The sequence below is a fragment of the Grus americana genome, chromosome 4, assembly GCF_028858705.1.
Source record: "Grus americana isolate bGruAme1 chromosome 4, bGruAme1.mat, whole genome shotgun sequence".
Lineage (NCBI taxonomy): Eukaryota > Metazoa > Chordata > Aves > Gruiformes > Gruidae > Grus > Grus americana.
This window is the reverse complement of record NC_072855.1, coordinates 80,802,803-80,830,731: the sequence shown is the minus strand read 5'-3', so window position 1 is coordinate 80,830,731 and position 27,929 is coordinate 80,802,803. Positions and strand designations below refer to the sequence as shown.

At 39.1% G+C, this 27,929-nt stretch overlaps 1 protein-coding gene across 1 annotated transcript; it reads right to left on the bottom strand.

Annotated features, from left to right (window-relative positions):
- CCDC158 (coiled-coil domain containing 158) lies at nt 1-27,543 on the bottom strand. The gene is given in 22 exon segments (XM_054824589.1): nt 1-95; nt 2,551-2,658; nt 3,850-3,951; nt 4,710-4,907; nt 6,428-6,495; nt 7,835-7,998; nt 9,790-9,915; nt 11,278-11,370; nt 12,915-13,073; nt 13,858-13,970; nt 14,428-14,580; nt 15,876-16,065; nt 16,837-17,319; nt 18,577-18,774; nt 20,277-20,396; nt 23,749-23,863; nt 25,055-25,116; nt 25,118-25,169; nt 25,801-25,877; nt 26,199-26,526; nt 26,782-26,891; nt 27,309-27,543. Coding segments are annotated over 21 exon segments (3,171 nt in total). The 5' UTR covers nt 27,492-27,543; the 3' UTR covers nt 1-95; nt 2,551-2,581.
- Nucleotides 27,544-27,929: the final 386 nt, after the last annotated feature.

The window sequence follows — 27,929 nt, the reverse complement described above, 5'->3', positions numbered from 1 at the left end:
ATTAGACTGGCATTAGGTTTTCTCTCTAGGGGGTTGGCTGCCGTCTGTGGTGTCCTGTTGTGGTCAAGATTTGCCTAACTCCTCCTGTCATCCACCTGTATGATATGGAATAACAAAGTGCTATTCGTGCTGCAAAGTCCAGGACGTTTATAGCTGCTCTTGGGCCCATGAGCCTATGACCCTTTTGCCTCCCCAGGCCGATTCTTTTCCTTCTGCTGGTGGCAGGCAGGAAGCCCAGACCTGTTCCCAAATCCACTGGATTCCAGCACAAGGATGTTAAGCTGCGTTTTTACTTGGCAGATCTCCCTTCTCTCTGGCTATTTGTAACTCTCCACCTGCTCCCTTCCATTCTCACAGGGCTGCAGTCTTTTAAAACTCTTTCTAGCATGGCTCTTTGAACACAACTGAAAGTCCACTTTTCATTGACCTTTTCCAACCTGCTGGGCTAAGGGGTGAATGCATGCTCTCATTCTCTACATCCTTTTCTTACAAAAACTCTGGAAGATCTGCCAAATATGTATAACGAATCCAAAGTATGATACACAAGCCATCTAAAATGATCCTTTCATTTTCAGTGCAACCGATTCCTAGGAGAGGGGAGATGCCTTTATTAACATTTTTGACTAAGCTTGCAACACTGTTGCAAAAAATGGCAGAATCAGTGGAAAAAAATTATTAGGAAATACAGAAAATTACCTGAATTAAATAAAAATACTGTTGTTGACAATAAGCAAGGACAGCTTAGGAACATCTCAGTGATCTCTTCTTCCCACACAAGAACCTCACACTAAAAAAACCTCAGACATCTGTTCTGAATACAGTTCTCTAGCTTTCAAGTCAACAAAACCAAGCTTGTATCTGCACGGCTTGAAACTGCTTTTGCTGAGCCGTAGCTACAAATCATTTGGTTTGGACAAAATCACGAGGTAAGGCCCTTGAATTCAAGCATGATGTTCCATGCTGCCACAAATCTAAGGCAGTAATTGCTTTTCAGAAAGCAGATAACAAGGAAAAACACTAATGCTAGTGAAGCTGCCCCACTGGCACCTCCTGCTGACCCTGGGTATGATCCACTTATTCTGTGCTTGGGTACCGATTTATTGCAGAGGGGCATCTTGCCCCTTGTCTTGTTAGTACCATTTATAGCTACCAGGCCAGCAGCTTCCACGACCAACTTCTCAGGCAGCCTTGCTAGACTCTGAAGGGGCAGCACTATTAACCTGCTCTTCACAAACAGGCCCCAGACAAAAATCAAACGGCAAATTCTGGGAAAGTACTCCGTTTGGGATGAGTACAAAGTTCTTCCTCCCCTTTTTCACAACCACCATCTTGTTCCCTGAGATACTGTCAAACACCAATGAGGCTTTAAACATCAATTTGATACTTTAGTGATCTTGTTCATCTTATTACTTTGAAATTGTTTTTAGCATTGGATAGTCTTAACTCTTTTAAGTGCACTAAGTCATTTGCCCACTGCTGCAAAATCCTCAAATGTCAGAAGACAAAAGGAGGTTTTAAAATAAATTCATGTATGCCACGTGTGCTCAGCATTCCTTCCTGCTTATTTACAATCTTACACAAGGAATGGCCTTTGAAAACGTTATTCTTAGGAACTCATATTAAGGGAAAGTTGTCTGTATTGGTGACTCAACTGATGAGCATTTTGGAGACCAATGGAAAGTAATATGCTATTTTAGCAAACTTCTTAATATGGGTGGTGGAGCCTGGTATACTAGTTGTACTAGACTGTTGTAAGAAAAAAAGTATTTTTTTTCTGCCAAAACTTCACCTATTTTAGTTTTTATTGAGGGACACTGATTGAAGAAGAACAAAAAGTCCCAGACTAGGAACATACACCCCCTCAGCTCTAAGTCAAAATACAAGTACTATGCTTACAAAGCTAATCCCAAGGGAGACTGCGGACTCTCCATTTGTGCTATGAATCAAGCCAAATATCCCAACAAGCAGTGAAAATTACATAAAAAAATACCACTTGGTGGGTCCATTCTGCTTAAAGGAGTCATGGTGTATAAGATGAAATCTGTGCAGTCTTGCAGCTGTGGTTCAACACTTTATCTCAACATGAACAGGAGCCATGGGCAGGTTTCCCGTGTTTTTTGGAAATACTTGGCAGTTCTGGGACATCCAGATGAATCAGAATTTATTGAACTAATAACATGAAGTACAGAGGGACGGGAAACCAATTTATTTTAGAATGAAAAAAATGCCCGACAAACCATTTCGAAACTAACTTTCTAAAAAAGAGGACCTGAAATGCTGTGCAAGATCCACAACACATAGAAGAAATACTGGAACTTGAAACAGTCGGTAGTGCCTGTGGCCAGTGTCCCTCCCCACACGCAGCTATTGAAAATGTGTGCCAGTGAAAGAGGCTGTATTTAGATGTATTTCTACTCCTCTGTATTTCCCACTCATTTAAAAGTAAAAACTGTAAAGAGTATCCTATTTCAAGGCAAGAATTACAAAACTGTAAGAACTTTTATTATTAATCTTTAAAAATATAACATATTTTAGACACAATGTACATACGTGAGGGTAATTGCTAATGCGTACAGCGTCTTCACTTCGATAGCTTTTTCTCCTTTTCTTTTGCTTTCACTGCCTTCCTTTCCTGAGTTCTGACCATTGATGACATGGCTGAAAATAGCAGCAAGAATGGATTATCTGAACATAGCCTACGTTAAAATGATTGAGGCCTCAGGCGCAGACACCTGAAGCTTTGTAATATCTTCCCACACGTTAAACTGTACTTATCAAGCCCTCACAAATGCAACTTTAGTTTGCAATTCTTTATATGGAGGGCCTTAACAGGAAAGATAAACCTAGTTATAAAGAGGCACCACCTCATCTGCTTTGTGCAGCCAAAGCACCAAATGCTGGAGTAGTGGTGAAATGCTATCGATTTCAGAATCTCTTATGGGATGGTGTGAAATTAATACCTTTGGTGCAACGCTCATGGAAACAGGTTAACTTAGTGGATACATAAAAGGCTTCCCCTCCACCTTTTATATAAGAACTCTTGATACATTACAGATATGAATATATATTTTTATGTGGATATAGAAAACAGGCAAACTGAAAATGTTAATGGATGGCAAAGAATAAAATGAGAACACTTAGATTATACTTTATATAAGTAATTGATTAGTTTTACCTAAATCACTTGTCACTTGTATGTCCCCGACACCTGTGCACAGTATGATGTGGGGAAATAATAATTTCCCAAATCTATGCAGCGAGACTTAAAAGGGGAAGCAATTGGAATGTGCAGTAAGAAAAAGTGCAGAGAAAATAAATTCCATCTCACTTGGCATCCTGCCATCACAGGAATTCATGAGCATTTTACCAGTGACTTCAAAGGGAGCAAGAAGAGAAGCGGAAAAGTTCTCCATCGTCACTGTTGTCATCCCAGATTTAAAAAAAGTTGAGGAGGAAAGGATATGCTTCTGAGGCCACTGCTGGGAAACTGGTTTTGGAGTCTACTGCTGTCTTTCAGTTTCCATGAAAAAGTCATCAGCTTGTTAAAAATTTCATTTAATTGGACATGACAGCACATGAGGGCACCCTTGACCAGCTGCCATGTTTGAAATGTTAAGGATCTTGAAGCTTATTAGAGTTAAGGGGCTGAGCGACAGTGCATTGTGGAGTTAATCTAATTACTCTCCTAGGAGCAGGATAATGTAGAAGTGGCTACTGCTAGTAAACCAGGCACATCTAAATTGACCTCATGCAAAAACCCAGGTAGTGCTTTGGCAGGTAACAAGAACAGTTTCCGGAGAGTGTGGGTATTTTAAATAAAATAGGAATATTTTCGGTAAATTCCGGCACCTTGTGTTTTCATCTGTAATGATTCCGCCAGGTTTTGCAGGCTTCCCATCTTGTTCTGTAGCCTCCTATGTGTATTGTCACTAGTTTCCAGGGGCTGAGACGCTAGTGAGAAAATTATTCATCAATATGTTATCACAGATAAAAAAAAAAATAAAGGTCATTATAAATTACTTAAACATTCCATCTAAAGCAAAGTTTTTAGAAAATAAAATTTCAAACAATAAAACTTCCAGTAGCAAAGAAAATGAGTAAGAAGACAAGGTTGTTAACAGAAATTTATACTTGGTGGTATTTCTGTTCAAGTGAAAATACAACCACATTTCTATTTTGCCTATAAATTACCCCATTTGGGGAATTAAGAAAAAGGGATTTATGTTATTAAAATAGTATTTATGCCCACGAGTTGTAAGTCCCTCTTTGCCAGTAAAACTGCAAGGGTTGCACAAAGGACAGCAGCAGTGTCGGTTGCATTTTACAGATGGCAAACTAAGGTACAGAGAGATGTCACTTACTAAAGCCCGGAATAAACCCAGAAATTCCAAGTCTTTGAAGATTCAGACCAGTGCAGAATTCAATAGGCATAGCACCTGTCTGACGGAACACTAACACCCACAGACTGACATGCTCACATCAGTACTTTACAAATTACAGTCCCCTGAAGCCTCTTCTGACCAGAACTTGGACTGTTTCATCTTTGCTGATGTCATCAATCCTCAAATAAAGAGAGGAGGGAAAAAAAAAAAAGAGCCAGACATGGAGGTCACTGGCTGATCAAATTAATAAACAAACCACAAAACCAAAAACACAACTGGCAGAGACCCAGCCAAGCTCTTTCGATCAGTAAATGGGACCAGACTTACTTATCTGGGGGACTGTGGCTGCACCCTCTGGAGAGTCAACCTTCCTTGCGGACAGGCCATGCTCTGGTGAGATGCTGGGGCCAGCTGCGAGGTCAGCGGGCAGAGCAGTTAACAGTAAGTGTACTGGAGACCTTCCTCTGTATCTCTCCTCCTGAGAGACCTTCTTGGGGGAGGATGCTGAGAACATGGATGTACTTCCTAGGAGATACCCAAGCAAAGAACAGTGAGCACACACCTGAAGAGAAACCTCCATACCAGCTTTGACATTCTATCTGTAACAATTACAGGGTTGGGTTCCCTTCAGTGCACTCTTTCATCCTTTCCATTCCTTATTAGTAGCAAAGGTAGCAGGAGACTACAGCCAAAACATGTTTGTTTCTGTTAAAGTGATTGTCATGTGAAGAACAGCCAGTACACCTGCCTAGGAGAAAGCAGAGCCTGCTTTTTTCTGCTGGCTATCCACTTTACGTCTACATCCAAAACAGTCTGACGGGAGCATCCTAGCTGCTAACAACCCAAGACTCCCCGTACGTTACTGCTGACTTAGATCTCGTTACTTAGGTATAAGAAGCAGAAAAACGACGTTGCTTACGCAGGTCTGCCATTGCCCTCCTTTCCATTAACTGTTTGATATGCTTTGAATTCCTGGCAGAGAGAGAGTCATAAGGAAAAGAGACAAGATATGCACAGAAACATGCAATCAACAGATCATGTAACATATTTTCATGTGTATGGCACACTGTGTGTGACTAAAAAAAGAAAAGGTTGCTTGCAACTAAGGAGGGGAAGATTTATGACAATTCTTCTCTGTTTTTCCCATAGCCTGTTTCTTTACTCCTAACACCCCTCCTGGGATGTCTTGAAAATAATTCAGAGGCTTCTAACAAACTCCCCTTGTTCAACTACTTCTCGAGTCTTCTGTGTAAAAAAACGCTACTGGCAACCGTTTTGGAAGCTAGGAAAATTCCCTGGATGTTTTAGTAGGTTTGCTAGAAGGCTGACAGTAACTACCCAGATTTTCTTTAATACTCAGAAATACAAAAAGAGGACCCATAGCAGTTACTCCTCAAGACAAACAGAGGAGTTCTAGCCTCTCTCTGAAGCACAGTGGCTTAAATACTAATAGAGAACAATTAACTCTATCGGCATCTGCAGGCAATTTTCACCGAAAATTCACAGAATGGATAATCTATGGGCAAGAAAACAGAAGGTGGCTAAGACGAGTATCTTCAAACCTTGATGCTCAAAACCATATCCTTATATTTCTGTTTAGGCTACTGAATTCGTCTCACCACATGTGAAAAGGTACTGACCACGCAGTACTTGGAAGGAAATCAACAGAATCTGCAATGACCTGATTCCTCTCAAAATCACATCTATATTTATATACCTGAATACAGAATTCAAGAGCCTAAATTCAGGCACCAAAAATCTGACAATATTATCCATGCTAATTACACAAGACTATTGCTATTCATGAGTAACTACCACGGAAGATACCCATTTTAGGTGTGTCGGTATCAGCCTCCATGGAGCTGGTTTGCAACAAGATCCAGATTTTGTAGTAAGTGCAATAAAGACTTTGTAATAGCACCTGCTAAGAGGTAAATCAACTAAGAAAATACACCGTATTTGGACTATGTTGTAGTATTCTGTAACGTTCCAGTTCGACATTGATATGACACATTCATCCTCAAATGTGGCCAATGAAAACTTACCAAGGGATGTAAAGGGCAGGGTAACGTCTTGGGACTGAAGATCTGCAGTACGTAAGCCAGATGGATGCCTGCAAGCAAAACGATGGCAAAACTTGCATTCTGGAAGTATTATGCTAAGTTTTGGTAATGCTAGCTAGCCTCCACAGTGGGAATGTGAGGCTCTCATACGTAATCTCCAGATCTTATGCATGTAAATTAAAAGCAAACAATGTAAATAAGTTCGAGAGCTCTTTCTTAGAGGGATCAAAGTAACATCATAGCTTTGTTTTCTAATTCCCAGGAAGCTTTGAGCATTATGAATAAAACAATACAAACAAGCTCAGGAGTGATGCTGTATTAAAAAAGCCTTAGAAACTGAATCTCAAATGAGTACTTTAAGAAGCAGGTTACTCAGCTAAGCGAAAGCCCTTCTCACCATCTGAAAGTATCCTTTTCCGTGATGCTTTCGGTAGCAGAGTCTCTAGCTGCAGTCTCCCTGCATGGAAAAACATATCGCTGTCAAAATCACAGCAAAAGCCATGCCAGTAGGATGTAGAAAGACATCATCAGAACTAGTACTATCGACAGCACCAAGATAGTCATGTACTTTGACAGACGGCTTTGTATATTGAGGGATGATTAGGGGTAGGATTCTTCCATCCTCGTTTCAGCTCTGCAAGAGAACACTGTTGCAAGGGAGAAAAATTCTCATAAAATCCACGTGGTCCGAACCATAAAAGCTTGCAACCATAAGTAGAAGAGTTTTTCCCACTGCCACCATAAACACAGAACCTAGGCAATAATCATATAGTAGAGGCTGGCAAAGGACTCTATCTATGATAGGCAAAGTCAAGGTAGGAAGAGGTAGTACGTTTACTACCTAAAAAATCAGACAGACAGACCAACTTCTGTGCATGAATCATTTTTCTAGTTGTGAAACAGAAGGTTCTATATTTAAGCGGTCAAAAATTTGCATGTTGATAACAGGCAGATTTTTTGTTCAATAAAAATATCTGGGAAAAGCAGAAAACCCCAGAATACATAGGATACTCTACCACTGTCATTATAATTTTTTAGGTAAAAAAATAATTGCCTTCTTCAACAATGAGAGAAGGAATATTCACCTAAGGCAGAAAAAGAAGAAAGGAGCTTTACATGAAAATAAAAGCAGAAATGCTGAAAAGCAAGCAATAAAGGCAAATGGGATAGTCACCTTCTATTTCCCTACCACCTACAGCATCTGAAGAACCTGGCAAACAACAGAAGCTTTGGAAGCTTTCAGATTATCTCAAGCTTACTCATAAACTCAACTTTCTTGCAAAAAGGCATCCTATACTGCTCCCGAAGCACATGAATGGCCAGATCCTAGTTTTAGAAGGCAATACGAGTACATAGCACACAACAGAAATAACAGTATATTACTCTTACACTGTATTCCTCATGGTTGCTAAAGGTGATTTTCTACGACCACTGCTGTCATCCTTGCCAAGATCCACAGCGGGAATGTCATTGTCTGAGCTTGTTAATTCTTCAAGAATCCTCTTTAGATCCTGCAGTGGTTCCTCCTTCAAAATGCCTGGCTTGGAAGGCATCTGAAATAAAAATAATTCAGTTACAAAGGATTTGTAAAGGCACTCTCTTTTTCAATTCTTACCTATACTCGTCCAAAGTCATGTGTCTTTCCCCCCTCTACTCTTGTCTTACCATTTAGAAACAGGGTGGATTTTTTGTAATTCTAGTTGAGTGGTGGAGGATAGATCATGATAACTTGAAGACTGTCAAAATACTCTGAATATGATTGCACTCTTTATCTGGAAAGTTATCTGACAGACATGTGTAAAGCAACTACATGTGACTGAGGGAGAACACAGCTAACATCGGCATTTTGAATAAATGTTGTAAACTGTTTCAAGGTCAAAAACATTAAAATAAGCCTTTAATTACGAAAGCTTCTCCCCTTCCTCCCCAATACAACCATTACCTTTCAAAGTACTCGGAACCAGTAAGTTTTGCTTATGTGACAACTGTGTTTTCTCATTTTTAACCTGTGATCCCAGGTATTACTGTACAGTACACAAACACAGCTCTGAAGACAGAAATACTAGTATATCAGGCACTCATTTCTATAACAGCTGAGTTGTCAGCAAATATAAACCACTTTATTGTCACAGCCATACTCTGAAACGAAGTGCAATATTATTCTCATTTTACTGATGAAGACTTGAGGCAAAGGTCTGGTTCAAAGAATCATTCTTTCTGTGAAGAACTGGATTCCTCAGACTACTCAGCACTTCACATATTCAAAGCACTGCTTCCACTGACTTACGCTTCATCTGTGGATGGGACTGGCAGAAACATCTTGCTAACGTCTTTTTGTTGAAAAAAATGTCATTTTCAATAGGAACACACTAGTTTCAGCAGAGCTTATATGGAGAACAAAGCCTCAGCTTCATAATGGGTCAATGTGATTCTCCATCAGACCAAATCCTTCTTTCCCACATTCTGGCTGAGAAACCAGGCTAGGTTTGACTAGGGAGGGTCTCTGTCTTAAGTGCCGGAGCTGCTTCATTTTGTACAGTAATGAATCATGCAGGAACCAAGAAGATGCAAGTAGACCTTGAATCAAGTTCTCCTAGAACCTGTTAGGTTCTCACCATGGTACTACATTAAAAATCGGTCCTTTTTCCTTCTCCATCTTCAGAAGTATACACTGATTAACTCAAAACAAAGAGAGTGGGAGTGCCTGAAGCTGCAGGGATTTCACAGCATTAACTACCTTTTGTTCCTTGAAAAAATTAGAACGCTAGCATCTAATTTAAATTTAAACGTAGATGTACAAAAACAAAAGGAAGGAAGGGCAATGATGTGTCTTTTAGGATAAAACTGGTCAAAATCAGTGAAGGCCAGCTTGGAGAAAGATTTAATATTAAAAACTACTATAAGTCAATCAGATGATGAAATGTATCAGGAGCTATGTGTAAGTCTATTTTCACCGCCAAATGTAAGTGATTTACAGCCAGTAAAGTACTAGCAAAAAAAAAAAAAAAAAAAGTGAAAACCAAACTGCTTACAGATTGGTACCTTCAATTTTAAGAGTTTATAAATGTTACTGATGATAGTGGTAAGACAGACTCCTATCACAATCTATAGAATTTTTTATTGTCCGATTGGTTTTTACATACATTTCGCAAACGGTAAAAAGAAAATCTGAAATGCCATAATGTATGAGAAGCTACAGAAAATGACTTCACCTTTGGTGGTAAGAATTCACTTTTGGATACTACTAAATGAGATGCTCTCCCATTGATAAATTCAGTGTCATTTTTACTCTTTGGAACACGCCCGTTTCCCGTGCAGTTTCCCATTTTGAGGCAGGTACTCACGTGAGGGGCGCAGCTGGGCAAATTCAGGGAAGGTGGTAGGACAGCAGAGTGCAGGTGGGAAAGAGGGGCCATGTGCCGCAGCTTGCCTGAAGCAGAAGCTGAGGAGTAGCCTGGGCCCTGCAGCTCCTGCGGGAAAACATGAGCCAAGCAGAATAAGCAGAAGAAATGAGTATAGACAGCACGTCCTCTGTAACAGGGCATCTCTTTTAGTCAAATCTTTTATATTATGCAGCACTCAATTCTCAAAACACTTCCTAGCATTTATTAGGTGTGCTCAGACATAACCCTTTTAGTGACTGAACTGGGTTCAAGAGTGGCTGTTTCGTTTATTTTCAGAATTTTAACATATGCTCTGGAGCCATTCAAGTGAAGGACATCTCAGGACCACCACAAAACTAAACTGTCCCACAGTTCTTGTACCTTTTTCCCCGCACTTGGGTGAGAATTTCTTTCATTGGAATACGAGATCCCCCACCTTTGCCATTGTTCATATGAAGTACTTTTTGTATTGCTTATGTAGATTTGTATTTTGGATAAAACATTTCATTTCTCACTCAAAACTAGCAACTGGGATAGGTCACTAATATTAGCGATAATTTCTTACGACAACTACTGTTCCAAGTGTAGCATTTGTTTACAGTAGTAGTTTCACTGCAGCCTTAATAGCCTATGGTTATAAAATAACTACAGCAAAGGTAAAAAATATTCTCTATTAAATTCATTAGTAAAGATAGAGATTGGAATAAATAAATCTATTGGGCAATAAAAATTCTGCTCTATAATAGATACTAGCTTTACATGATTGCACGATTTTCCCTACACCCTATCTTTCACTAATGCTGTAGAGCTCCAGAAATGACAATTATGTCTTCCTTTTTCTGTCCCAGATGCCTCATTTCCTTTCCCACTGCCAACATGTCTCTTTGCTTCTTAAAAATTAATGATTTTTTTGTGTGCTGCCTAACTCATTAGCAAAATCAAATTAAACTGAGAGCCCTTGTCTCCAGCCTGTATGTAGCTTTACAGTTGCTGGTTTTATTTCAGGCCTGAAGGAGGAAGCGGGTGCCCAAAAGCTTGTTAGTGCTTTCTATCTCTAACAGTTACACTAGTAAAAGGCATCCCTACAGACCTCGTCTCTCTAAATCATTTTTCATAATAACGCCATCAACACTTCTAGCTTGTCTTTGCCAAGGGCCGCATGAAAATGCTGAAGTGTCACTGAAACCAAAGCTTAGCAGCTGAAGCATATGGTCCAGCATATTCCTGTAGCTGTTTAATTTTTTTTGTTGCTCTTACTGTAAATAACACTTCAAAGTAACTGAAATTACGGACATGACTTGTGCAGCAAGGAGACATTCCACATCATAAAGAAGGGTTTCAGAACACAAACTTTTTAGAGTATTTGCAATAAACAGGGTTAAACCTCAAGTTAGGCCACAAAGTAAACGCATCTAACTTTATACCCATGCTTCTCAGTGACATGCTTACTTTTACATCTAAAGTATGCTGCAGTCTGAAGCGCATAGCTTCTTGTTCCTGACACTGGATTATGCACTGACATTCTGCAAATTGCATGGATGCCTGTAAGAGAGGATAGAAGAGGCATAAATTAATTTTGCTAACTTTCTGTGGATTACACTCTTTCATGTTTTCTTTCTGATGAAGAAACAACAAGGTACCCACACAGATGCTGTATTTATCTACTGCTATCAGTATAGAAATACTGCAAGCTGACCAGATGCCTTTCTTGATACGCTTACAAAAGCAACTGACTGGTTATATGATCCTAGTAGCCATAATATGCACACCATAGCATCACAGAAGAGAGCTAATCCTGTCAGGGACAGTCCTAGACCTACTGAAGACCTCTGGGATTAGAAAATTCTGTGCTAATGAGGTAAAACTATGCTCAAGGTTTTAAAGTGGCTGTCTGATAACTTTGCTGACCTGTCTTTGTTAAGTTGTTACATACTCTTTCTTCTTTAAAAAGTTTACTCTGAAAAGGTGTGAGAAGATCTAATAACGTAGCTATTTTTCATTGAGTACTTACCAGGATACCAAGAAGAGGAGAGGAAGCTCTAAGCCAAAGCACAAAAAGAGATAGATCTTTATGAACCAGACTGCTTTTATCACTCTAGCAGAGTTCCCGCTTTGGTTTTAAAATAAAACCTGGCGCTCTTTCTGTGCTTCTTTATGACTACCATGGGCAGGCTCCCTGAGGCGCTGTGGATGTATGGTTACAAGCAGCAGCTTTTTGAACATTTAACTCTGAATCATTAATGATGAGCAATATGGCCAATTACACTTTATGATGTTTATACAATGGATGCTCTGTGTTAACATCCCGTGAGATGACACAGTACAACCTAAGAATTTCTAAGAATTGTTATTTGGTGTACCATATGTGCTAGTTTTCAGTGGCAATTTGAGAATGACACCTTACATGGAAATTTACATCCTGAAAAGCTAGAATTCTGAGCAACTGAAAAGGACTCTTCTTTCTGGAAGAGCAGCAGCTTACCTTACCTGTAGGGGACCTGGGATTTATGTGCTAGTCAGACCAAAATCTAGAACCTTGCCTTAAAAGTCAGGTATGTCAGCAACAGAAACCTCAACTAAAAAGACAAATGAAACAACACGATGTTCTTAAAAATTTCCCTCACCCTCAGGGACCCACAGCTGGCTAACTAAGGTCCCAGAAAGGGCTGAGCATGGACAAGCATGTTGAGCCAGTGTGTGCCCACACTCGGTTCCAGCGGAGCCCCTGTTATACCGAATAAGAGTCTCTCTCGCCAGGGAAAGGAGCTGTGCCAAGAGCCCGTGGAAGGTCTGGAAGGTCAATCTACTGCCTGGAAGGTCAATATGCTTTAAATTCCCTGCAGTTTGTATTTCCCTGAGCTAGTAAGGAGTAAATCAAGAATTCTATTAATTAAAATAGAAGCCTTTTACCATTAAAAAAACCAGCAGATAGTCTTAACTATAGACATCTTTTCAGGAAAGTATCTTACAGTACACGTGAATAGGACATACTAAATACAACCTAGGTCAAGACATTTTCTCTTCCCAAGTGACTATAGAGGAAAACACCAAGAAGTCTCACCAAACTTAAAGCTACCTAAGATTACCTTATCAAGGGCTGTTTCCATCTTAGGTATTTTTTCTTTCAGACGTTTGTCTTGTGACCTCAGGATCTCCAGTTCCCCAGCAATCTTGGTATTTTCTGCTGTAATATAGCTCAACTCTTGACTTAGATTACTATTTTCTTCTTTGAGGTAACGCTTCTCCTAAATTTAAGATACGGACAACAAAGTATGAGTCAAGAATTTGTAACTACCTACATCACACATACTTGGTTTTGGCATTTTTTTCTGTTTGAAGATCTGAATTAACCCTTTCAGAAACTCAGCGATTGCATCTTGCAGAAAGATGAGGTTTTTCAACAAGAAGATAGGTCTTATAAGAAAAGTACAATTGGACTGCTCCTGATGAAGTAACATCTCGAATTTTAGATCCATTTTGACACTGGGATTTTAAGCTTCAGGATTCCCCAGGATCCAAAGCCAGTAAAGGAGGAGGTTAGAATGAACAGATATAAATGATCATTCAGTAAACTCCAGCTATTGGTAACCAAATGATTTGTCACAGAAAATGCTAGAAAGACCTCAATATTCTAGGCAGACCTTCACATACGGAGTTTACAACCAACACTGTAATGAACCACCTCAGAAAACAAAGAGTGGAAGCGCTGTGGGCCAAATTCAGACGGATACAGAATGCATTAGTTGACATTTTTAAAAAGAACTGAAATCTAAGAGCTTGATTGTCATTGAAACTAGTACTGTTCTTTCACGGAGAACAAATATAAATTAAAACCTGTCTCTATGCAGAAGGCTAATTTATGTGGTGGAAGTACTCCCTGATATATGCTAGCAGGAGGACAGGGAAGATGCCCATTACATCAAGTAAAATTCTTTTTGGTCCTTCTTCAGCCAGTTGTGCTTTTGGTCATGCATTTCTCCAAAGATACTCTAGATACAGTTAAATACTTTTACACGGAACTCTTGTGACCTTAGCTGCATTTGTCATTGCCTCTTCCAAGAATTTAATCTTGCTTTGTAATGCATCTATCTGTCCTCTCTTGGCTGTGATCTGCTTCTGCATTCCCACTGCAACTTTCACAGCTGTAAAAGACAAGGTTAATTCTCAATGAATAATGTTGATAATGCATTCTGAGTTCTGACAAAAGACTCTGGAAGTTATTTATCAGGAGTATGTCAGAATAAATAAGCTGAACCAGGATCCTATAGTCACTTATGTGTGCAAACCACCCATTAGAATCAGACGGAGTATTGTCCAAGGTAGTGGCACCAGACCCACAGCACACACACAAGACAAGACGACAGCATGCCCTGGAAATCTCCATAAAGATCACCTGAGAAAACCCAACTCATGGTTTAAATTTTACAGTATGTAGTAAATGGTAAAATAAAAAAAAAGTTGTCATCTGCAATATTGTTTATTTATTTCACGAAGTATCTGGAATATTATTATAATATCTACTGAGGGATCAATACTTAAAAAAATCCTCGTTAAAAAGACAAACGTGTGTGATTTTTGGCAAGTTCAATCCATAGTTACCATGGCCATCAGATCCCTCCACAGTCTTTAGAGCAGTCCTGGTGCGCTCCAGTTCACCTTGGGCAGATTTCACCTGCATTTTCAGTCTGTTTGCAGTATTTTCCATCTCCTTGATTTTATCCCGGTAATCCCTCTTCAAATCTTCAAATCCTTCTGGTGAGAGGAAGTAAAGATTGAAATTATAATGACAGAAATTATCATTCTTCTAGACTAAGATTACTGATCTGTTGCCTACTCTCTTTAAAGGAGCATTAGATGTGCAGGTAACTAAGACATAAAGCAAATAACATCCACTGCTAACAAATGCACAACTAGTAGTTCATTGTCCTGCATGTCAACAAAAGCTTTTGTTTCACCAGAAGCAAATGCATTCTTTGGTTGCTCTCCAAAGCAACAGTTCAAGACCGTGATATAAATCCACATTTCTGAGTTCCTGCTGCTAGAATCAACCGCATATTGTGAAAGTTAAGGGTATCAGTGAGACAGCATTTTGCCCTCGTCATTCCTCTCGCCAGCCACGCTTATAACCAGACTTAGGTCTGAACTGATCTAATTTGTCAAGTATTCCTCCGCAACTCTGCTTCTCAGCTCTGTTCCTTGTATCTCTCTTCAACTCCTCTTATGTCACCTGTAGCACTCACTACAAGCCAGCCAGTTGTGTGCTCAGACTCCATCAACAGCTTGGCCCTAATTCCTCTGTGGTCATTCACTCCGCTAAGCCCTTCTTATACCTCATTCACGCCAATAGTACTATACAAACCTACAGCAGACCTTCCATGTAAATTCACAGCATCTGTTTCATTCTTACAAAACTTAATGAGTTTAGGAGTATAGCTGAGTTGTAAAGAAATAAATGGTACCAAAGCAAAGCATGTAAACAGTATCATTTGGCTGGTGGCAGTACAGATTTAACAGATCGTCTCCGTGAATTCTGGTGGCTGCCTTGGGTCTAGTCTCTATTTTTTATTTTTTGAAAAATATTATCTTGATCACCTTCCCCACACATCAGTAGTGAAAACAGTGTTTGGAGTTAGAACATAAACTTTTAAATAACTTTGTACCAAAATGACAACAAAACAAAGTTCCACTGTAATTTGACCATAGATGGTTAATGGGATCCACTAGCGCTCTTCAATTCAGGAAAAAGTGGTCAAATTTCTACCCTGTCATTTACTAGATCTGCTTCTTTGGACTCCAGAGTCAGGCGGTTTAAGTATTTTTGCTCAGAGTAGTGAGAGACTGCCATAAAAACCGTATTCCCATCATTGTGTGCCAGAATCCCAAACCATGACTTAGCTCTCTGCAGCAATGTGACCATCCCATGCTGGCAGGGAACCTTCTGCTGTACCAGCAGCCATATTTGGATTCAGCAAGCAAGCTGCTCTTCTATTTTTAACATCAGCCCAATTTAGCAGCTATCGGAGCTGAGCTAAGTCGAGGCTCCCTACCTGCAAGGCCAGCTAGCTCACTCCGACCGGCTTGGAGTTCATTCATTAGCTGGTCCTTTTCCAGCTTCATATCGTTAAATGCATGGAGCCTCTCACTGCATGTGTTTACCAGTTTAACCTTTTCCCGTTCCAGCTCACTCAGTCTGGCCTCCATTTCATGTATTCTGGCTTCTTTCTCATCCTTTGCAATCTACTTACATAAAAAACAGTAGTAATTATGTGTCATATACATAATGATATAAAATAACCACAAAGATGTGCAGACATCATCATTACTTTAAATCTCAGTTGTCAAAGTACAGTTTGGGGCAAGAAAGAAAAACAGAATAAAATAGACAAATTACTTCCGTGAAAACTGATAATCCAGGCAAAAAGGGTACAACAGAATCTGATGTGATGGCTTCACAGCATGTTTAACCTTACCAGGTGTATATGAAACCTATTTCCATCCTCCTGTATCACTCCTTCCATCTTCACTCCTAATGCTCAACTGCCTTCTAATAAAAGAGGATGAAAATCCCTATCTGGAGTGATTTTTTCCTGAAGATGCTGACCTGCATAAGACTACCATACGCTGTAATTCTTGTCTGAGAAATAACCAGTTACCAACAGTGTCCTCCGTCTGGAATTCTGAGTGCTCACTCTCTGTTATTTCTCAGGAACACTTTGTATTTCTGGTTCTGTTACTGGTGCGGACAATTGTATTGCTGAGGACAACGTGTTATATGCCAGCTTTCACAAAACTTTTGGCAACTGCTTTGCACCAGTGCATTATTTATTTTTGGCGGTAATATGATATTATTCTTCTTCTCTGCCCACTAACTCTTCTAGTGCTGTTAGGATTTGAGGTGCATTGTCTAACCTGCTTTAAAACCACAGTTTTAGCACGTTAAGGTACATATTTAAAACTAGAAAACATTCACTGCCTTACAGAGACATAAATACAGCATCATTTGCACACCTTAAGCTGTTCTGCTTTAAGTTTCCAGTCATTTATTTCTTTTGTAAGCTGAGATTTCTCAACTTCCATTGCTCCAGCAGTTCGACTGTGCTGGTCCACAATCTGGGTCATGTTACCAATTTGCTTTTGGAAGATCTCAACAATCCTTTCCTTCTCTAACAGCTGCAGTTTCAGTGTTTCACACTCAGCCTGCACGTTGTGTAAACAGTCCTCTTCGTTCTTTAGATGCTGGAGCTCCTGCATCCTATTGCCAAGTTGTGAATGTAGCTTCTTCATTTCCTTATCGGTAACCTCAAGGACTCTCTCTTTCTCCTGCAGACGGGCTGTCAGATTTGACACTGTTTTCTCAGCAGTCTCCAAATCGATCTGTTTGGCTGTAAGATCATCTTTAACTTTACGGAGCACTTCCTTGGTTGACTCCAGTTGGACAGTCAAAGAGGAGATTCTTCCAATGCTTTCATTTTTTTCCTTAATTGCAGCCACCTGAATAATAGCAATATAAGGATCGACCAAGGGAAAAGTTTATTTCTACCTGTAGACTTTCCTGTCACATTTCTGCTTTTCTATAGTTCATCTTAAGTTTTTCAGTTTTACAGAAAATTAGGCCAGCATGGTCTGGTCTACAATGACTATGTGATTCTTCTGGTTTTCTTTCCTCTTTCTCCATTTAATAAATGATGTACTGCTTAGAATATTGGGGGTTTAATCACAGAAAATGAAAAATGTTAAACTGGTGTAAAAAATAAAACCAAACCAGAAATGTTAGTATAAAATTAAGAATAGTTGGGTCTAAAGAACTTTCAAGTGTTAAAACTCAATTGACTGCACTGTAAGTTGGAAAAAAAAAAAAAGTATGCACATGAATAATTTATTACTGATTTTATTCCTGCAGGCAGCAATGTGCACCACTTAAAGCATAAAGTACTGTGACTCTGGAACTGATAATAGAACAAAATAACAACACAAGAAAAGAATGAACTTCCTGGTGGGAGGATTTTAAAGGAAAACTAATGGATTGAGAAAACATAGAACGATGTGTGAGGTATCACAAGCCTGTGGCTGGTAGAAAATAAAGGAACTCAATCTTTACTCATAATGCAGAGCGGGTTACCTAATTACAGCTCATTTTTGAGGGGCTGAAGACTTGAAGAAAGGGGAATGTACCACAAGTCAGTGTCTAGGAATCTACTTTGTCAGAAGTAATTCTTCTGACATAGCACTGCATTCAGCTTAGGGTTATAAACACAAACTTCATCATGTAGTGCTGAATGAAAACACAAAAGTAAGGCATTACGAAGGCCTTGAATTTACTAATTATTCTTACACAAGTGCTCACTACCAAAAATACTACCTTCAATTGTTTGTTACGTCTGGCAGCATCAAACTTTCTGGAAATTTACAAAATGTTGTTTCGGAGGTTTACAGCCAAAATCAAACACACTATCAGCAGAACATTCATCTCCTCCTAAGACTTGTACGTCAAAAAACAGAATGAAAAATAATGCTTCTACTTCCTCATCAGTAAAGAAAAATGAAGGCTGGACATGTCAGATTAATAGAAAAAAAAATGCAACTTCAGACTGTCATGTATCCGCATCTTTGAAAGAAATATTTTGGCACATGAGCTCCAGAGGCCTCCCAACCACAGTATCCAGAGCTAGAGTACTTCTATCTGAAGTACAGCCCCCAGCCGGTGCACTTTCCATCCTCAACACTATCACGCCACAGTTGCTCACCAACCTGGTGCTCCATTTGTCTGTGACATTCAGTCCTCATTTCTTTCACTGAGTTTTCCATGCGCTCCAATTGCATGTTTTTGTTGTCGAGTTCTCTCCTTAGATGGTCAATGGTGACGCTGTTGTCTGTGTTCCGATCCCAAAATCGCTTGTTCTGCTCTTTTTCTAGACTTAGTTCTATCTCTTTTTTATGAAGTTCAGTCTACAAGAAATTAAAAGTCATCTCCCTCCTTGAATCACACTTAGGATTTTTTTGTTCTATCTCTTAACATTAGCAACATTCAATTACACGGTTACGTATCTGCATAGGGACTATGCATGGATTTACACTGAGCAGAAGACAGGAATATTGGTTAAACTAGTCTGACACCTCCTACACGTTTTCTTCCAACAAAGCAGTAACTTTCAACTTTATATACTGCTGCTATAATTATTTTGAAGCATGTAACACCTCAACGCTGAAGTCTTTCATGTCATTTATATCTATCCGAAAAATAGTATAAGCTACAGAATGAAACAAGATTATACTGTGTCAACATCAAACGAAAAACAATGAAGCACTAGGTTACATGCCAAGGAAGGCTGCTCTTGATAAATAACCATCTTTACCACTAATAAGAATTGTTCATTGCTTGCTTCATTTCACGCAGTAATTTGTCACGTTCTCCAGAGCTTAAACCTTTTCCACCTCAGACATAATCCTAACAGTAGGTAATTGAAATTATAAATGGCAATTTAAAATGTAAATAGTATTAAAAACTGACATATGCATTTCAGAGCTACTAATTTCAGAAATATGAATTTTAAATGTGCCCAAATTCAATTATCAATAGGCATTTCTGCTAATCATAAATTTTGCTATTCTTAACTATCTGCATATTGTTAAAGCTTAAGTAGAGAGCTAAGCAGGAAGCTCAGAGAATGGCAGAATGAAAACATGAGCTGAAGACACGGAAACAAAGGGAATCCTAAAATTAGATTCCTAACCTTCAATTATACAATCATTATTTTGACTCTCTATGGCTATGTACAATCTGTAGGAAAAGATTTATACTAACATATTCTTGAATAGGAGAACACCGTAGGGAATGAAATAATTTCAACATCTCTTTCAGAAGCACTGTGACACTAACTGGGCAAACAAACCTAATGAAAGAACACAAACTCACATCCCAAAATTCAGTCACTAAGGAATAATCTTATGTAAGAAGAAAAGCAAGGCTAATTATAGTACATGAAGCCAGCTGTGATGAAACCAACCCTATGTGGCAAAATTTTTTTTATACTGTATGTTCATTTTGTGAATATTCTCAATCAGTTACAAAGGAACGTTTAGTGTCGTTAGGAAAATCCCAGATACGTCTTGCAAAATATGTGTTAAGGGACCACGGTTCCTTAACAGAGGGATCTAAACCATGAGGTTAAATTGGAGATGGCTCAGCATCTTTAATGTGGTTTGTAGAGGATTCAAGGATTTTGAATTTATGACAAAGTTAAATCTGAATGTCCTGCATTGCGAATGGCAAAGGCCTTTGGGAAACTTTCTTCACAGCTAATTCAAATCTCTAGTAAAAAACGATCCTCAAACTTAATTATGAGGGGGCTGTTGCACTTTGGAAACAAGCAAAGTGCAAATCTGAACACCGCGGTAAGGAGATGCTTTTAGAAAGCAAGATTTTTCTCAATACTACCACTTGTTCTTACCAACAATTGATGAATCCGGTCATTCAGATTTTCAGATTCTTGGTTGCGTTGATCCTGTTCTGTCTGAGCTTCTGCTATCTCAGAATGAGCTAGGTGCAACTGCTTCTCAAGATCTTTGACCTAGAATAAAGACAAATACTCATCAAGAATTATCTTAATATACTCTATTTTCAATAGTACATTGGATTTTTTCTAGTTTTCTTCTAAGTTCTACTCCAAAGAAGTCCAAATGTCATCTTTTGGCTCAGCAGAGTTACTCCCTAAATATGTTCAGAGTTGTGTTGTCTTCTTTTAGTGATTAAGCTCAATTTCATTGCAGAGTTAATTGAGGTTCCTGAGAATGAACTGGCTTCCACTCTGATCCACAGCTCTTCAAAAATTCCTTACCTACACTGTAAACATGGAATGGAATGGGAAAAGAGCCAGTTTAGAAAAAAAGTTCAAGCTCCTTGCTTGATTTGCAGTATTACTAGTTAGAAAAGTCAATATAATGCAAGCATAAGTAAAACACAATTTATATGGAATCATTCAATGAGAAAATACACAAAATCTCCTACAGTGCTCTTCTAACAAACACTTTAGGATCTGCAATATCTCTTTTGGCTAACACCAAAATCTGGGCATTTCCTTTCTACTTCCTTAAAAACGTTTCTTCAGCTTGTGACCAAAGCGATAATCTCTTCTCTTTCTCTTCTGCCCCCCGCCCCCTCTTTCACTCATCCAATAATAATGACACCATAATTCTTTCCAATTAATAATGGACCATTTATGCAGGGCTAGTCCCAAAACCTCATGTCCTTCACCAAATGAGGGCTGGGAACATCAGGATGATATGAGAGGATTTTGTCAAGGAAAGCTCTGAAGACCTTCTTAGGAAGTTTTTCTTCCACAAAATCAGACAAGATCAGTAACCTTCTCTTTCTAGAGCTCCAAAGCCTAAGTAGCAGCAGGACATTGTCAGGACCTTTCCTTCCCGTAATTGCCCCAGGTCCTTTTTGAAAAGGGTTTCTTGCATCCTGTGAAGCCCTCCATCAGAAGGAGGAATCTCAGTAAATCTCAGGTTATTCCTCCCTGAAACTCTCCTCATGCAACTACACCGTATTGCCACACAGGATCTAAGCCTGAAGTACACCCTCTACAGAGCTCAATGACTGCGTACGACATTATCAACAGGGCCTTTCCTACACAATTAAGTTAGGGAGAATTTGGTCCCAAGCATATATTCAGCCATCTTCACTTTGTGTGAAGTTCTTCAGATGCACCAAGGCCCAACAGCAGGTTTTATGTAGCTAAGGCCGGGACGTATATTCCTTCACTATTAACGCTTTAAGAAACCTACAGGCAAACATGTTTTGCTCCAAGTGGTAGTCACTTTCTCTGAAAGGATGTGACTTCTGGCAGTGTATGAGATGATGGACCACTCTACAACATTTTTTAATAAAGATATTAACATAGGCATATCCAAACGGAACATTTACATATTTACATTTATATCCAGTACCAGATTTTCTGACTGCTGAAGCCATCTGGTATCAACAACTTACAGTGGCTTTAGTTTTCACCTACCGCCTTGAAAATTTATTTGCTAAGGTGTTTTCCTACCACAGAAGCTGCAGAGAAATGCTTGTTGTAAAAGCGAGACATGCTTGTTGTAAAAGCGCGATGTACAGTTGTAAAAGCTTTATTTAGATTCTCTCTCACACCTTCCCAGGAATGATCAAATGATCTCCAGCTACCAACCTGTCTCTCACTAAAGTCTACCTTAGCAATTCAGTGTATTACACTTCCTATTCAAAAGCAATTTTTATTGGACCAAGTGGTATCTTTTATAGATAAACAAAACCAACATTTTCTGGAGTTGGTAAACTGTGAAAAATAGCCTTGAATTGATTCCCAGTTTCCAATTTTACATCTGTTACAAGGTAAACATTATGAAAGGGAACATGCCTAAGGAATATACAGTACAGTTCTAGCTATATATGTGGTATGACCTTTGCTGTGCACCGCATGATTTAAATCAAAAGAATTCAGGTAAACAGACCTAACATGAATAGCATACTGTACATTGTACTCTTCCTTGAGGATGAAATATAGTAATGGAGATTAATTTACAAATTCTCCATAGCTCAGTTAGAATGATGTGAAAAGTCACTTTTGGAACTGACTAGTGTGAGGTTTGATACACGTGAATCAATGGAATTGATAAAAGTGGAAACCTACAGAAATAATAAAACATAATGTCCTTCCTGCTCTGCTTTATAGTTCAAGTACACATACACCATGGCTCCCCAGGCCTGACGGGCACATCCCTGCCATTCCATTCTCAGACCTTTTTGGATCACAGACTATCAGCTCTGCCAAACTTCACGGCATTCCTGTGACCTGAACTTTCCCTTTCCAACAGTATGTAGGAGAAGGTTGCCTGAATCCTCATGACTTGTAATCTAAGCTGGATGTGGATCCGTCAAGCATTTCTGCATGGGTCAGCTCCACTAATTTTTAAAGGGAGTGGAGAGCAACTGTTTTCAGGTCATTTTCTAAGGAAAACATGAATTATCTTTCACCAAAAATAAGAAAGAATTTAAAGATATTGCAATTGTTTATAAAACTGGAATCCAAAGCAGTGAAACAGGTGAAAGACACAGCAGACGTGATATGGAAACAAATGGATATAAAATGCTGCACTTAGTGATATGGCAGAGATTCTGTGGTGGGACTCTAAGAAGTTTTCTCCGTTTGTTTGCAGTAATTCCCTGCTGTATTACCTGGGAAAAAGTCTCTGGTCTTTGGGGAGAGGTGTGGTTAAGAAAAGTTTGTCGAGACTGATGTTTTCTAATGGGGTTAAGAAATGGTTTGAACACACAGGTGCTGGCCAGCCTGTCTTTTTTACCTATGTTATATCCTGCTGATAAGAAGCCTTTGGATTTCAATGAACGCTAAAGATTTTTAACTCACAGTGAGGCATCTCTGGGCACTTGAATGCTTCTCACGCGCTGCTGTAATCTCTACGTTCTCTCATCCTTGCACTTACACCACGACAAAGTCACCAAAGCATTTTTCTGGACAGTATGACCTACATAAGAAGCTATTTTTGCTGCCTGGTTTTTGCTGACACGTTCACTCGTAGTATAGTGGAACAATGTTCTCATCCTGCATGTGCAAGTGATGTTTTTAGCCCAGAATCATTTTATGTATTTCCAGAAGGCATCATTTATGGTATGTTCTCAATACCGAACACAAAATAGTTTTGCCAAATGTGAGTTCTGCAAAGCTATTTTGTGTAAGAGAAAGATAACTTGTTCTTAAAAAGAATACAAACAGAGTTAGGGATAATTTAATTTATCGTATTGTCCACACGCTTTTTCTGAAGCAATCCCTTATGAAAAGACTTTCCTTATGGATCTCAAACATTTCAGATATCCACATAGCCAGTTTCATCGGCGCTAATGCTAACACACAAATAGATACACACCTTGTCTTCATACATCCTCTTAGCTTCTCGTAATTCAGAACGCAGCTGAGAAACTGTAGATTCCAGGTGACTCACTTGATGTGCATGCACTGAATTTTGGTTTCTTGTTTGCTCTCTAAGAAAAGTTTTATGTGGAGAAATTGGAAACTGTAAGAATCATGAAAGTGTGAAACATTTGCGGTTGTTTTCACTGCAATCAGTATGACCACTGAAACTTACTACTTTGAAGTATGATTATCATTCACAGTGGGATCACATAAAAATTACACCTTCTTACTGGTTAGATTTGCTCTCTTGATATCCATCTTACATAAAATTACACAAATTGAAATCTTGATGCTTTTTATTCCTGATGATAACTCATTTATTCTCAAGCAAGTCCTAAGGAAGCTAAGTCTGCTTTCAGATGCACCCTAACTATTCTACAAGCAGAACTGAAAAGCGTGTTGCTATCAGCCATTCAGTCTCCACTATGCAAGTCAGATATTAATGCATACTGATACTTCAATCTCCTCTTAAGTTTGCAACGCTGCGTGGCATGTCCTCATTATATTGAGCACTAACTTCTGAGTGATCAAGGGGCCAGTGAGAATTAGTGTTGTCTTATTCTCACTCAATTGTTATCAAAGTCAACAGTACCAACATAACTATAAATCCCAAATGAAAATTACCCTTTCTTTAAAATTACCATTCATTACCATTTATACATGTATGCACACAAGCCAACTGTTTACCCATTCTTGTTTACAATTCAACTGATAATGCTGCTGGAAATTAATTTTGTATCAGAATCCCTAGAACATTTAGAAGGCAATGGTCATGGTGCAATATAGCCACCTAAAACTGCACTCAGCCACAGCTCTTAGCTTACACACTCTTTCATCCCTTAAGTCCAGCCACGTACTTGCAGACCCTGTTCACAACTCAGATAACAGAGATTCATCATTCCAAAAGCTGGTGGCAAGAACAGAGCTGATGGCTGAACTTCCACTGACTTTTCTGGCCTTACTCTTCCTCTGAACCACAGCAGTCTGAGAAGAGAACCAGCCTGAGTCTCCCAATTCTCAGAGTTCACCTAATGCATGGCTATTTTGCCTCTCCTCAATATAGCATGGTTTAATGAGGGTTTTTTGTTGTTTTCCTTTTTTTTTCTTCACTCCTTAATTTATGCGAGGACTGCTTAACTCTTTAAACAAAGACACTAAGAAACCACAAGCATAGGGCTGAGAGCAGAGTCTACTAGCAGCATAAGCTTTCTCTCAAATTACGGTTACTCTTAACATTTTCTATACTATAATCGAAAAACATACTGAATGATCTCCATCTGGCTTTGGATACTATTTGCATAGCTGCGTGCACTGTTAGCTTTATCAGTTAGTGCTGCCACCTCCTGTTCATGCTCACATATTAGCTGCTCAATCCTGTTTCAAAAAGAAAATAGCGGTTATAATTTTAGTCTTATCAAATAATAACTTCTCCACTGAAGAGGTAATGGTATTTTTTCTGTAGTCAGAAGCACAATCATTTTGATGTTCTATTGTGAATGAAATATTCTGTATAGAGTTATTGACCCTTTCATTTTGAATTGGTTACTGTGTAATTCAGGAGGATAGCTGGGGAAATTAGGACTTCTTGTACAAGGAAGGACAAAGCTCTTGGTAAAATTAGTAAGAAAAAGCTGATGTAACAACTGAAGTGATTACTTTTTTTTTATGTTTCAGTCTTTTAACGGTGGAACTAGTCTCCCAACAAATTCTAGACATCCACCTAAGTGACCAATCACAATTACAAAAGGAAGGTGTACAGATTCTTCCAAAATAACATTTCTGAGGCAGTGAATAAAACAGTATATTGTCAGCATGAAAGGAAAAAGTAGCAGAAAGTCAAGAGCAAATAAACATCTGGAATAGAACAATGATTAAGTCCTCAAAAACATCACTTGCTCCCCCCCAGCTACTCCCCCCTCCATATCATCATCAGAATTGAATTATCTGTGGAACACGAAAAAATGTCTATTTATGTTTTATGAATAAATAAATGGAGAACAGGTACCTATTTTGATGTTGCTGAAGCAGAAGTTGTTTTTGGGTCTGTGAATCTTTTTTCAGTAACTCAAGTTCTTCTTCCACCTATTGTAAACAGATGACAATGCTAATCCCTAAAGAAAAGACACTCTAAAAAGTAGTTTTCAAAGCGTAATTTCCTTCCTTTTGCTTCCACCTTGAACTGTGAAAATGTGCACAATACAGGTTAAATTCCAGCAATAAACCCAATCTCAAATTGGGCATATCGAGCCCCTGCCATTTAACTGCAAAGTACCATTTGTACCTGTTTATGCCATAACCATTTCGTTAGGCCAGTGTAGATGGGAGCTCATGGAGTTTTAAAAAATATTTTCTAAAAAACTAGAACAGAGTGTTGGAAGGAAAAGCAGCACTTTCTTCACATACCAGGACAAGCTTTTCTTTGAGGTATGACACCTCTGAGTCTAAATCTTGCAAGACGTCAGCAAATGCTGTGCTCAGGTTGTGGATATGTAGGCTAGTAATATTCTCATGCTCATAGAGCTTCTTGCCTGTGCTGTCTTCGTAGTCCATTAGGATGCCACGTAGTTCCAGAAGTACTTCCTCGTGGCTGTGTACCATCTTTTTCAGATGCTCAGTTTGGCTGTCAGCTTCCCTCAGCATCTCTTCCTGCAGCTGGTTGGCAGCTTCCAGCTCTTGAATAGTATTTTTTAGCTGTATTTTTACATTCTCTTGGCTCTGAGATTCTTGTTGCCTGAATTTGGAAACCAAAGAAATAAGTTAAAAACCACCATTAACAACATGGATTTTTATCCTGACTAATAGGTGTAATACTTAGTTGATTAACTGCTGGTTTTTACAACTACAGAATAAGCCATTTTCTAAACCAAGGTGCCGCATCTCATCGTCTTCATTCCTGAGGGCAAGTTTCTCACTTAAGAGATCCAGTGATCTGCTCTCAAAGCCCATATATACGCTTTCCATGATACAACTGTCTTGGCCTTCGTACCTGGTCTCCTGGAGCACATCTCTTTCCAATTGCACTTCCATCAGTTTGGTTTGCAGATCAGCAATGATCAGTCTTAAATTGATCTTCTGTGGCTCATGTAGCTCAGTGGTCTAAAGGAGGAAAAAACCAACCAACCAAGCTAAACCAACCAAAATACGGAATACATAACCTAAAAAATATGAGGCTGAGAGCAACGTGGGTATGAGAATTCAGAGGTTATTTTTGTTTCTTTTCTCTTTCTTTTTTTTTTTTTTTAATATTTCTTAGTTAACCAGCTACTCGCACCGTGCTGCGGTGGACTGACTACGCATGGAACACCGTTACAAGGATCATGCCAGCAGGATTATTACCCATGGTCTATTTCTGTCTCTCAAATGACATGCAGGAATCATGACGGCCAAGTACACTTTACAGCAGCCAAGAGGCTGCTCAAAATAGCACTGGCGAAACTGTCCAAAGACTCAGCAATAACAAAACCAACAAAAGCTTATCTATACTTAAGAAGCTGCCCCAAATTTGCAACTCACTTCATTCAGCCTCTTCTGCACATCTCTACCTTTCCGCAAGTATTCTTCCAGAATGTTTTCCACATGGTCTTTGCCAGCACCACTCATGATTTTTTTCTCAGAATCAGTATGTATTTCATATTTGGAACAGAAGACGCTATTGGGTGGACTGCTACCAGTACTAGAAAAGGCTGAGTTTTCCATCACTGTGCTGAAAATGGAAGAAGCCAAAACATCCTGGTTGCTGAGAAACGGGCTAGCAGCACCTGAAAAGCAGATAAATTTAAGTGTGGAAACGAGAATAGAGAGTCATCTGTACAAACTGGGCATCAGTGCATCTCAGGGCCTATCTATAGATAGTCAAACCAAGGAATTGTCTTTTCTAAGCACAACACATCCAGTCAATTCTAGGGTTGCACACTGGGTGGGGAATGCCACCGTGTTCAGAGGAGAACACTTCAAAATGGCTCTGCCTTTACCTTGGGCTTGCAATAACAAGAGCTGTTCAAGATGCAGGGCCTAAAAAGGATTCAACTTGAAACATGAAACACGAACTTATGAGCACCCTTCTAAATCACATAATAGCCTGCAATGTTTACATTTACTCCCAAATCTTGTTCTGAAATCTGTTTAATACTTGCC